The 12,425-nt window shown below is 44.7% G+C and overlaps 1 protein-coding gene across 1 annotated transcript; it reads left to right on the top strand.

Annotated features, from left to right (window-relative positions):
* The first annotated feature begins 1,017 nt into the window (after nucleotides 1–1,017).
* On the top strand, nucleotides 1,018–8,640 carry LOC136747613 (bcl-2-like protein 1). The gene is made up of 4 exons (XM_066700584.1): nucleotides 1,018–1,574; nucleotides 3,031–3,259; nucleotides 7,748–7,781; nucleotides 8,203–8,640. The coding sequence occupies exons 1-2, from the start codon at nucleotides 1,269–1,271 to the stop codon at nucleotides 3,169–3,171; spliced, it is 447 nt and encodes a 148-aa protein (XP_066556681.1). The 5' UTR covers nucleotides 1,018–1,268; the 3' UTR covers nucleotides 3,172–3,259; nucleotides 7,748–7,781; nucleotides 8,203–8,640.
* Nucleotides 8,641–12,425: the final 3,785 nt, after the last annotated feature.

The following is a 12,425-nucleotide window of genomic DNA, read 5'->3' as shown; positions in this document are numbered from 1 at the left end:
TGTGACTCAAGGTTTGACAGAGTCCATAGACTGGACAGCACAACATTTTGGAAAGGCCATTTTGTCCTGTGTGGATTGTCATACCATGGCAGCGATTCCAAAGTGAGTTCCTGTAACACTTCTACACAGTCAGATATTTTTGGCACATACCTGTCACATGAGAGAAAAACATAATTCACAAAACCACATAAGGACTACAGATACAGGTACTTGTCAGCAGGAATTCAAATTCAACATGGTCGAACATTTTTTGAGATGGTTGTTTCACAATGATATTAACACACTTTTTTAATAGTATATATGTGTACCTTCTTTAATGTGAAATGTGGCGCTATCACACACTGAGACTGACTGCTCCTCAGGAATTTTATAGTAATGTGTTTGTCACACACATTGTCTAGTGTTATACATGAACAAGGAGCTCTGAAACCACATGTACAGTCCAGGAATAGTTTGCTTGATTGGATAATGTGTAGATTAATGCTGCTATGCAACAAGTAAACTTTATTGGAACTGGCGTTCTGTTTAGAACGTGTTTTATCAAACCCATAGTAATTTATATCCTTGCTGTGCACTCCCTACACCTGCTGCTGAACCTGAGATTAGTTTTAAATAATTTTAACTGGGGTTGTGCTGACGTGTTTTGTCCTTGGTGCTGGTGGGGTGGGGGTGGTGTTGGGGGGGATGCTGACCATGTTTTGTCCACAGTGACGGTTGTGGGGGCCACAGGGGGGAACGAAGCTTGCTCTCGATCCAGCGTTAGCATACCGTGAAGGGTTATATATATATATATATATATATATATATATATATATATATATATATATATATATATATATATATATGTCTGGGGTGAAAATCCCGAGTGGCTTAGTCAGAACTACTAGCTGAGTGCTGTGGTAACTGTACATTATGCTCTTGTTTTATTAACTCAAGACAAAGATTATACTAAACTAACGTTCTTCTAATAAAAAGCCCAATAATACATACTAATATGATAACGGCGCTGTACGTACTCTGACCTCGCCCTGTGTGGGCCGTTTGTGACGTCACCGCGCTCGCGTTGCCCAGGAGACGGACGGTGTCTGTGCGCCGGGTTCCACAGGCGCTCACTTGTGTCCGACTCATGTAGGGATCTGGTTGTATTTTACATCCGCAACAAACTCGCTCAGAGGAACGTCTCATGGGACGCGCACCGCTCGGAAAAGCGTCCCCACAGCGGCTCTGACAGCGGGACGCGCCGGACCTCCCGAGAGGCCCAGGCTAGGATGGACGCGCTGCGTAACTCGGACCTAGAGTTAGAGCAGCGTTTTTCCGAGGAGATCGCCACACACATCTCCAGTCTGAACATCAACTCCGACGGGGCGTGCCAGACCTTCGAGGCAGTCATGAAGGATGTGTTCGGCCGCGGGGTGAGCTGGGGCCGCATCCGGGCCCTGTTTGCCTTCGCGGGGGAGATGTGCGTGCAGTGCGCCGAGAAGGGCGACCTCTTCTCCACTGACTGCATTGTGGAGGCGCTCACCTGCTTCCTGGACACCAACCTGCGTGTCTGGATTTCGACCCATGGAGGATGGGTGAGTAGAGCCGAGGCGCGCTTGTCTTCATTTCCAGGAGTCTCTGTGTTGACACGCTGTATTACTCTGCTGCTTGTAGACGCTGCATGTGAGAGTCAGTTCCACATAAATCGAGAGTTCAATCCCTTGTCTCTGTGCAGACACACGTGTTGTGCATTGTTTTTATGTTTCGTTTTTCTGCTGTTTCTTGTATGCTGTATAATGTCCACCCAGTGTGCTCTCCTAAGACTCAGTTCTAGGTCTATGTCCTGGAAGTGACATTGTGCAAGTTATATACAGTGCACCAATAATAATACATCATTTTACACTTTGTATTATTAGTAATGAATTAACTTCATTATAACATCTGACCCTAACCATTGGTGAGTTAGACTGTTACCTTGGAGTAACAGCCTGTGACTGCAGAACTGAAGCTTTTTATGTTTATGTAGCAAAACCTGTATTCTTACCCTCATGTTACAATCTGACAGTCTGAAAATCAGCCTCTTCAGGATACAGCTTGGATTTGCATTGCTGAAATCTGCGCTGAGGATCTGATGGATTTGCAATGCATTCGCACTCACTTCAAGACATTGTTTTCTTCTCCAACGGGGCTCAGAGATTCTGCATTTCTATTCATTTTGAGCTACTCTCCAAAATACCTGTTTATCTAATCAATATTTAATAGCCTCTGATGTCCAGGCTAATTGATCTCAGACTGGGATTATTCTGATTCAAACATCATATCTAACATTGAAAGTAAAGACTACGTTTAATTATTGGTTTTGTTATTCCATCTTCCCAAATTGGCTCGGATTCTCCCTGCGTTGATTTCTCTGTCAGCCGCAGAAGACATTTCACAGCACAGACCTGGCTCCTGTTGAAATCTGTAGTGGAATCCTGTTTGTTGTGGCTGTACAGTGAACCTGTAGCGGCTCCATGGAGTCTTTCTATTTTCATAACAGTGCCGGACATCTGCATTGTTATTATCATGATGCTAATCCCTATCCTATCACAGCAGAAACCTTATTACACATTTTACAAAAGTTCAGAAAGCACTGTTGCGAGAGAGGAAGTGAAAAGCATCCTATTACACCCCGTATAGCACTGCAGTACTCAGCATCCTGTCGAATGGTTCATATGAATCGGGCTTGTTTAATAGGTACTTGGAATTAGTCATTTATTTATTAAAAGCGCTGCATTCAACTGGTACAGCACACTGACAGCGTACCTTGGCGCACCCATGGTCTCCCTTTACACTGGTAAAGACCCACAATGCAGTGCCTTCTCTACTATACATTCTAATAGCATTTGCATTTTTTTTAATGTTTGTTTGTGTGTGTGTGTGTGTGTGTGTGGTTTTTTGGTGTGAAGTGAGACGCTTTGATTAAAGGGTGTCACACAAGTGAATAGTAAATATTAAATCAAAATCCTGATCGATTCCTCTCTTTATCGTGTTCCCCCCTCCCAACAACAGGACCACTTTGTTGAGCTCCATGGGAAGGAAGCAGTGGCACAGCGGAAACAATTGGAAGAGAGATTCTTCATGTTCCTCGGAGGAGTGACTCTCCTGACAGGGTTTTCAGCGGGCGTCCTGGTGGGATGGAAGTGTCTGTAATCCCGTAGCTAAGACTCCAGGCACCAGAGGACCTCCTACAGCTTCCCCACCACGTGCAGGAACCCATGCCTACCAGCACCGCAATTGTGTACGTGTAACTGTGCCGCAGCTCATACGGTATATGAGCACGTTGTAACCTCAGAAAATTTTCGAATTCCGAGCAGGGAGCTCCACCCGCATCGGCTACACATACACCTGTAGTAAAAGATTGGCCTAGGTGCTCACCTTTATTCTTTGGCAGCCAAAGAAGAGCCGGAGATGTGCAGATGACAATATCGCAGTGAGGGAACTGCAGTAGATTGACACACTCAAATTCAAATGGGGCACACAGTGATGTGAACACGCCTGCGCCGCACAAACATGTTCATTAATGATGCCGTGTCTATGGGCAGATGTCATTTGTACAGCTGCGAATAATCTTAAAACCAAAACATTTCAAACTACAGTGGGCTTGTTACTGTTGGAAAGAAATGGTTTAAAATATGGTTTGTGTGTCTTGCGCTAGTGGCTTCTGAAACGAAATCTCTTGTTCATATTAAATCGTGCAGAAGGAGCAATTGAACAACCGCCCCCATGTTTGTGGAAAGATGCATTTCATATCCAGGGTGGTACAGAACATGTAAAGTGTATCTTTTGTGCTGTTTCTCGCTGACAAAAGTTAGACAGTTGACTAGCAGCAGGAACCAAGAGAAGTATAAACAAAACAAAAAACAAAACAAAAAACTAATATTTAGCAGCATGTGGCCACTACAGTGTCAGGTTTGCAGAATGATTGCCTTCATGGATGAACTCATCCAAGAAGGCTTCATTTGTGAACGTTGTCGGCAGGTTGAAATCCTAGAGATCAAGGTTCGTGATCTTGAGGCTCAGCTTGTCGATCTGCGCTGTATTAGGGATATAGAAGAATTGGTCAATCAGCCCATGAGTGAGATGGTGTGCAGCCAAAACCTAGGAGAGTTGAGACCTTAGAGCAGGACAGCGTAGAGAACTGCTGGGTTACAGTAGGTCATAACCGCAGAAAAGGGTGCGCACAACCCCTAGAGACACCCCAAGAGCTTGAATTGCCCAACAGGTTCCAACTGCTGGACACCGAGTTGGACAGTGACAGCTCAGAGGGTGATGGGGGGGCAGTTGAGCACCAGAGCACCATGGTGCCCACTCCCCCCCAGAAGAAGGAGGTAGTTATAGTAGGAGACTCAATTCTTAGAGGTGTAGATCACACAGTGTGTTCTAGTGACAAGGAGACCCGCATGGTATCTTGCCTGCCTGGTGCTCAGGTTGCAGATCTCCCTAAACTAGTAGACGGGCTCCTGGCCAAAGCCGGGGGGAATCCACTGGTCATGGACCACATTGGAACCAATGACATAGGAAAAGGTAGGACAGAGGTTCTGCAAGACAAATTTAAAGAGTTAAGAACAAAACTAAAGAGCAGAACCTCCATGGTAGTTTTCTCTGAAATACGGAACCACGTGCCAGGCCAGGGAGACGGGCAGAGATTAGAAAGTTTAACATGTGGTTGAAAGCTTGGTGTAGGGAAGAGGGGTTTAGGTTTATGGAGCATTGGTCTTTCTTCTGGGATAGATGGGACCTGTACAAACCGGATGGTCTACATCTAAACAGAAGGGGGGCTAATGCATTGGGAGAGCGTATGTGCAGGGAAATTGAGAATCATTTAAACTAGGAACCGGGGGGGCAGGGAGCTCTGACAATGGGAGATGTTCCACTAAGGAAAGAAAACCAAGGGAAACTGCTTGTAGGAAAGTCCTGAAATGTTTGTACCTCAATACCAGGAGTATAAGGAACAAGATGTTAGACTTAGAAGGCACAGTGCTGGCATGTGACTATGATGTTGTAGAAGTGACAGAAACATGGCTTACAGAAAATGATGGGGATGAATACAAGTTGGAAGGTTACACACAGTTTAGGAGAGACAGGCAAAATCGAAGAGGCGGTGGGGTAGCATTATATGTGAAAAATGACATTGAGGCAGAAGAACTTGTATTAGATCCCAGTAACGGAACAGAATCTTTGTGGGTGAAACTTTTGAACAAGAGATTTGGAGGATTAGCGGTAGGAGTGTGTTACAGGCCACCCAACTCAGATATTCAGAAAGATGCTGCATTGTACAGTGTAATCAGGACTGCATGTAGCAAGGATGTGGCTGTTATAATGGGGGATTTCAATTTCCCAAACTTAGACTGGGAAAGCCCAGTTGGGACTACAGAAGCAGAAATAGAAATGGTTGAGATGGTAAATGACTGCAACTCAATTTGTCAGGGAACCAACCAGAGAGAGCGCATGCATTGACTTGATCTTTTCAAATGACCAAGATAGAGTCAGGGGGACAGTAGTTAGAGAACCAGTGGCAAATTGTGATCACAATATGGTTAGCTTTGAGGCATTCTTTCAAAAAAACAAGGTCCAAGTCTAAAACAGTGGTCTACAATTTTAGAAAAGCAAACCTTGAAGGTATGAGACGGCACTTAGAAGAGGTAGACTGGAGCACATTGGATACAGAGTCAGTTGAAAATGGATGGGTATATTTTAAGAATATACTACTTGAGGCTCAGGAGCAATTTGTACCAAAAAACACTGGCCAAAATGGTTTAATAGAGGTATGCAAAAAAATATCAAGAGAAAGAAAATGTTGTATAGCGCATACAAAAGGGATAGTGACGAAACAAAATACATAGAATATGTTGAGCTGCAAAGAGATCTTCAGAAAGGGATCAGGAAAGCAAAGAGGGAAATAGAAAGAAACATAGCTCTTGGAGCTAAAACTAATGCAAAGAGCTTTTTTCAGTATTACAACAGCAAGCGGTCAATAAAGGAGGAAGTGAAACAGATAAAGGGCAAAAAGGGAGGTATCTTGGAAAACGAACAAGATGTGGCAAATATTCTAAATTAGTATTTCACAGAGGTTTTTACAAAAGAAAAAACAGATGACATGCCACAGGTTGACAATCAGTCCAGTCAAACCCTAAGAGAGATCAGGATAAATGAGTAGGAGGTACTAAAGGGACTAGCAGAATTAAAAACAAACAAATCACCTGGGCCAGATGGGATATTTCCAACAGAACTTAAAGAAATGAGGGAAATTATTTATAGGCCGCTAACTCAGTTATTCCAAATGACACTTAGAACAGGGGATGTGCCAACTGACTGGAAGACAGCAAATGTCATACCAATCCACAAGAAAGGGGATAAAACTGAGCCAGGAAAGTACAGACCAATCAGTCTCACCTCCATCACCTGTAAAATGTTGGAAAAAATGATTAGACAGAAAATAGAGGAGCATCTTAATGAAAACTATATTCCTGGAGATAGTCAACATGGGTTTAGACGAGGCAGATCATGTCTTACTAATTTATTGGAGTTTTTTGAACATGCAACTGCAGCTGTAGATCACGTGAAAGCATATGATATGATATACTTAGATTTCCAAAAAGCTTTTGAGAAGGTTCCACACCAAAGACTGATCCTCAAACTGGAAGCTGTAGGCATTCAGGGTAATGTAAGTAGATGCATTATGAACTGGTTGATGTCTAGGAAACAGAGGGTGTCGATTAGAGGAGTTACTTCTAACTGGAGTGAGGTTGTTAGTGGAGTTCCACAGGGATCAGTACTAGGGCCTGTGCTTTTTCTAATCTATATTAATCATCTGGACTCTGGGATAGTTAGCAAAGTTGTCAAATTTGCAGATGATACTAAAATAGGTGGCTCAGCAGATACAATCTTGGCAGCACAGGCTATTCAGAGGGACTTAGATAATATTCAGTTGTGGGCCGACACCTGGCAGATGAAATTCAATGTGGACAAGTGCAAGGTAATACATGCAGGTAACAAAAATGTCCACTATAATTACACTATGGGAGGTACAGATCTAGATGAAGTAATGCATGAGAAAGACCTAGGAGTCTACGTGGACTCCTCACTTTCTCCATCCAAGAAATGTGGGGAAGCAATAAAAAAGGCAAACGCAATGCTAGGGTATATTGTCAAAAGTGTAGAATTGAGAACAAGGGCAGTGATGTTCAGACTGTACAATGCACTAGTTAGAGCTCATCTGGATACTGTGGACAGTTCTGAGCTCCACACTTCAAGAAAGATATCGCTGCTCTAGAGGCAGTTCAGAGGAGAGCAACCAGACTTATTCCAGGTCTGAAGGGAAAGTCCTACTGAGAGACTGAGGAACTGAACCTTTTCACCCTGGAACAGAGGAGACTACGTGGGGACTTGATCCAAGTCTTCAAAATCATGAAAGGCATCGACCACATCAAACCAGAGGAGCTTTTCCAGATCAGCAGGGACACACGCACCCGGGGACACAAATGGAAATTGGGCTTCAAGGCATTCAAGACAGAAAACAGGAGACACTTCTTCACACAGAGAGGCGTCACAATCTGAACAAACTCCCCAGCGATGTGGTTGAAGCTGAAAGTTTGGGAACATTTAAAAATAGTCTGGATAGGATCCTTGGATCACTTAGATATTAATGAACACCAAACGAGCACGATGGGTCGAATGGCCTCCTCTTGTTTGTAAACTTTCTTATGTTCTTATGTCCTGTTTGCAGGGGAAGGACGTGTGTGAAGAGAGAGAGACAGTAGGTGAGTAGGCAGTAAGTGACAAACAGCACATGATGTCTTTTGTTTAAATGTCATCAATGAATACATCGAAGAACATTTTTAATAATGTGGATATTATTCATGAGTCGCACACAACTTCTCAACGAAATGGAAGGTGACCTATGAAAATATACTGTTTATTAGGTTTGAATTGTGGATCTGGTTTTCTGTGTATGTTCTTTCATATTATTCACTGTATAAAACTATTAAAATTACATAAGTAAATAAAAACACAAGTAGAATTCCTGGAAGAAGGGTGAGCTGTTTATTTGTTACCCAAAAAACACCAACATATGAATTGTTTTTACTTCCAGATGATGGGCTAAAATTCCAGCTCAATGTGAGATAGTCATTTGGTGGTCTGAACATTGGTAGCACTAAGGCATTGTGTTTGTTTTTTCAGTTCCTCAACCAGCAACTGAATTAAAGCTGCTCTCAGTAACACAAGGACGCGCTGACACAGACCAGCGGACACCAGCAGCCTTCAGTGCCCCCCTCTTTTGGGCCCCGCTTCCAAAGGGCAAGACCTCCAGCGAGGAGACACCGCACATCAACACTAGACAGCTATGACACTATCCCCGATTCCTGTCCTGCTCTCTCCTACCTCTCAGCGGTCACGTGTTCACCACCGCCTCCCTAATCCCTCCAAACCCCATCTCTGTGCCGTTGCTCTCCTCTCCTTTCCCCCCCCTTTCTCTCTCTCTTGACTAACAACTTTCACTGCCATGCAGTAGAACTCCCCTCTCCCTCTCACCTCTTATCTACCACCCTCCTGCTCCACAGTAAACCTCTGGCTGCCTGAGCTCCCAGGGTCTGTGACAAAACTACCTCGGGCAGTCGCTGAATGGATCCAATCAAATTGCCAAGAAGAGGAGTCCGCTTTCAACCAATCAGGCTGTCCAGCCTCCCAGGATCTGCCTCCACCTGCCCTGCAGGTCTGAGAGAGCGACGGAGGGAACTAGTTTTGAAGGAGCGAGAAGGAAAGGCGAGAGCCTGTGTAACACTATAATACTGGACTTAATACAGTTACTTAAACAATACAACCATGTATGCGTGTATGTATATATTCAATACATTGAGCTGATCAATATATCTACATTCATTTTACAAGTTTGCATCGAGTGGCTACATGTACGGTATTAAGGTACAGACCTTTAAGAAGATACGGTTTTGCAGTTATTGAAATTCATTTTGACATTATGACACTTAAATGTATTTTGCCTGTGTATAGATAGATAGATTAATAGATGTACAAGAGCACAAACAACATACAGAATGACTTGATTACATCCTTACAGCAATGAGTTTGTCATTTAAGTGCCATGACACCTGTGTGTTGATGTGTTGATGCAGCTGAACGCTGAACGTCAGGTTAATAGGAAAATCGTGTTGAAAGGCTGCATGCGAGCCTGTATTCACGCTTAATGCAGTCCTCTCTGAGTTCAGTCACATATGAGCTGAAGTGCTCGTCCCGTGCAAATGTCCCGTGTTGTTCAGTGAAGCCGTGTTTATATGACATGCAGAGCAGGCGCAGGGCAATACCCCAGTACTAGATCTGTGACACCCCAGTCATCAGTAAAGTGGCACACGTGAGTGTATTACCCCAGATCCCCGCTCTGTACGAGCAGCAGGTCAGTCAGTACAGCATTTCCGTCACACCTGTCTGTGAAATTAAACTAGATTAGCTACTAATATATTGAACAAATTCATAGCATTGAGACTTGCACTGACATCCAGGCTACAGTATAGAGGACAGGACTGACAGACGTGCTGTATTGAATGACCTGCTGCTCACACAGGACACGTGCCTGAGGTAATGAGCTCACGTTCAATATATACGTACATTAATGTAGATTTATTGATCAGCTCAATGTATTGAATATATACATACACGCATACATGGTTGTATTGTTTAAGTAACTGTATTAAGTCCAGTATTATAGTGTTACACAGGCTCTCGCCTTTCCTTCTCGCTCCTTCAAAACTAGTTCCCTCCGTCGCTCTCTCAGACCTGCAGGGCAGGTGGAGGCGGATCCTGGGACGCTGGAGAGCCTGATTGGTTGAAAGAGGACTTCTATTCTTGGCAGTTTGATTGGATACATTCAGCGGCTGCCCGAGGTAGTTTTGTCGCAGACCCTGGGAGCTCAGGCAGTCGGCTGATTACCGTGGAGCATCCTCCTGGTCCACTCGCCTCCTCCTGGTCCACTCGCCTCCTTCCTGGATGAACTGGACTTCCTTCTCTCCTCCCCTGACATCCTCCCGGGAGACTTCTACATCCACCTCTCCAACCCCTCCCACTCATTTCCTCCCCTCCTCCACTCTCTCATCTTCTCTCTCTCCCCGTCTCCCCACACTCACAGGGCCGGCCGCCAGCTGGATCTCATCTTCTCAAGAGGCTGCTCCCCTTCGACGCTCTCCCTGACACCCCTGGACATCTCAGAGCACCACTTCCTCTCTTTCTCCCTCTCTTTCCCTCCCTCCCCACCCCCCACACCCACTGTCACCTTCCGCCGTAATCTCCGCTCCGTCTCGCCCTCCACCCCCGCCTCCACTGCTCTCACCTCCTGCCTCCCAGTGACTGTGTTTCCCATCGGTCTGCTGACTGTGCTACTTCCGCCGTCTTCTCCTCCCTCAGCTCCCATGATTCTCTGTTCTCTCAGGTCTAGGGTGGCCCGTATGGGGCGCCGTTTGTGTCAGACATAATTTCGTGCACAAAAGCGCTTTTGTGAGTCACATGACTTGATTAGTGACGTCATTGTGACATGTGAGACGTATTGGCGAATCTGATGAGTGATGGCGTATATGAGTTGAAATTGTGGAGAGATCTATTTTTTAAATCGCCATTTCAAAAGCTGTCAATAACTCCCAATGCAGCAGATCAATCAAATTTAAAACCAGCCAATATTCAATATAGTAAATGAGATTAAAATACCTGGAGCTGATAATTAAATAGGGGGTCCTGATTTTATTTGGATAGAGCAGAATAGATCCACTACATGTTAGATAACACAGTTACATGACGGCCTAGGTGTAACACACACACACTTCTGAAACGAAAGTATGTTTACAAGGCTACAAATGGTTTCATAATATAATTCACAAATTGAGTTTTTTTAATATTGATCATCTTTCCTATTATCCGATTGCTGCCCCGCAAACACACTCTTCTGAAATGAATGCATGACACTCAAGTGAGGTGCAACTCTGCTGAGCGCTCTGTCCCCATGATGCGCAGTCTTGTCCTTGGAGGAAGATGAGCAACAGTGTTGCCCCTCAGCTGAGCCAAGCAAATCACGGCCAGTAACCTTCTGGTCTCCTCACTGGAGCACTTTAGATGGGCATCAGTCAGATAATAGGCAAGATAATTAAGTACAGTAGTTCTTCCCCGGAGTCAGAGTGCCACCTGATACAACACGTGCGTTTTTATTAAGTTGATGCAAGGGATTGTTTAAATTTATTCTACTGTAGTTTGAGACTCAATTTGTGACTTATATTATGAAACCAATTGTAGCCTTGTAAGCATAGTTTTGTTTCAGAAGTGTGTGTGTGTTACGCCTATGCCTTCATGCAACTGTGTTATCTAACATGTAGTGGAAGACAATCACGACCCCCTGGTTGTTTATCAGCTGAATTTAATATTGGCTGGTTGTAAATCTGGCCGATCAGCTGCATTGGCAGTTACTGATGGCCTTTGAAATGGCGATTTAAAAAAATAGATCTGTTTACAATTTCAACTTGTATGCACCATGACTCTCATCAGATTCACCAATATGTCTCCCGTGTCACGATGGTGTCACTGATCGAGTCACATGACTCACAAAATTGAGTTTTGTCCCAGGCAAAATTTCATGCAGTTAAATCACATTTCGTGCACTTAGAGTATTTTGTCCTACATTGCTTAGCAATTTTGTGGGCGAAAATAAAATATACTTTGCCTTCCGTGGATGGAATGAACACCCGAGTACGCATTATGTCCTCAAAGTGAAATTCCGTGGACGAAATGAAAACCCTCTTTCATCATTCCGTGCACTAAATTAATTAAATATATCATTTGTGGCGCAAAATGTCTGACACACAAACGGCGCCCCATACGGGCCGGCCTAGACCTGAGAGAACAGAGAATCATGGGAGCTGAGGGAGGAGAAGACGGTGGAAGTAGCACAGTCAGCAGACCGATGGGAAACACAGTCACTGGGAGGCAGGAGGTGAGAGCAGTGGAGGTGGGGGTGGAGGGCGAGACGGAGCGGAGATTACGGCGGAAGGTGACAGTGGGTGTGGGAGGGTGGGGAGGGAGGGAGACAGAGGGAGAAAGAGAGGAAATGGTGCTCTGAGATGTCCAGGGGTGTCAGGGAGAGCGTCGAAGGGGAGCAGCCTCTTGAGAAGATGAGATCCAGCTGGCAGCCGGCCCTGTGAGTGTGGGGAGACGGGGAGAGAGAGAAGATGAGGGGAGGAAATGTGGCAGATTGGGAGGGATTGGAGAGGTGGATGTTGAAGTCTCGAGGGGAGGAGAGGGAGGGGAGGGAGGAGAGAAGGAAGTGCAGTTCATCCAGGAAGTGAGTTCTACTGCATAGAAATTTGTCTGCTATTTCTGCCTGAATGCACTCACAACACCTCAAGCTCAACCTC

The sequence above is a fragment of the Amia ocellicauda genome, chromosome 4 (assembly GCF_036373705.1).
Source record: "Amia ocellicauda isolate fAmiCal2 chromosome 4, fAmiCal2.hap1, whole genome shotgun sequence".
NCBI lineage: Eukaryota > Metazoa > Chordata > Actinopteri > Amiiformes > Amiidae > Amia > Amia ocellicauda.
The sequence above is the reverse complement of the archived record's forward strand: the minus strand, read 5'-3'. Positions and strand labels throughout refer to the sequence as shown.

What these genes read in the sequence shown, in the direction of transcription:
- LOC136747613 (XM_066700584.1), top strand. Translation starts at nt 1,269, where the DNA reads ATGGACGCGCTGCGTAACTCGGACCTAGAGTTAGAGCAGCGTTTTTCC. An exon ending in TTTCGACCCATGGAGGATGG is followed by an intron (nt 1,575 to 3,030) that starts GTGAGTAGAGCC and finishes TCCCAACAACAG; the next exon opens with GACCACTTTGTTGAGCTCCA.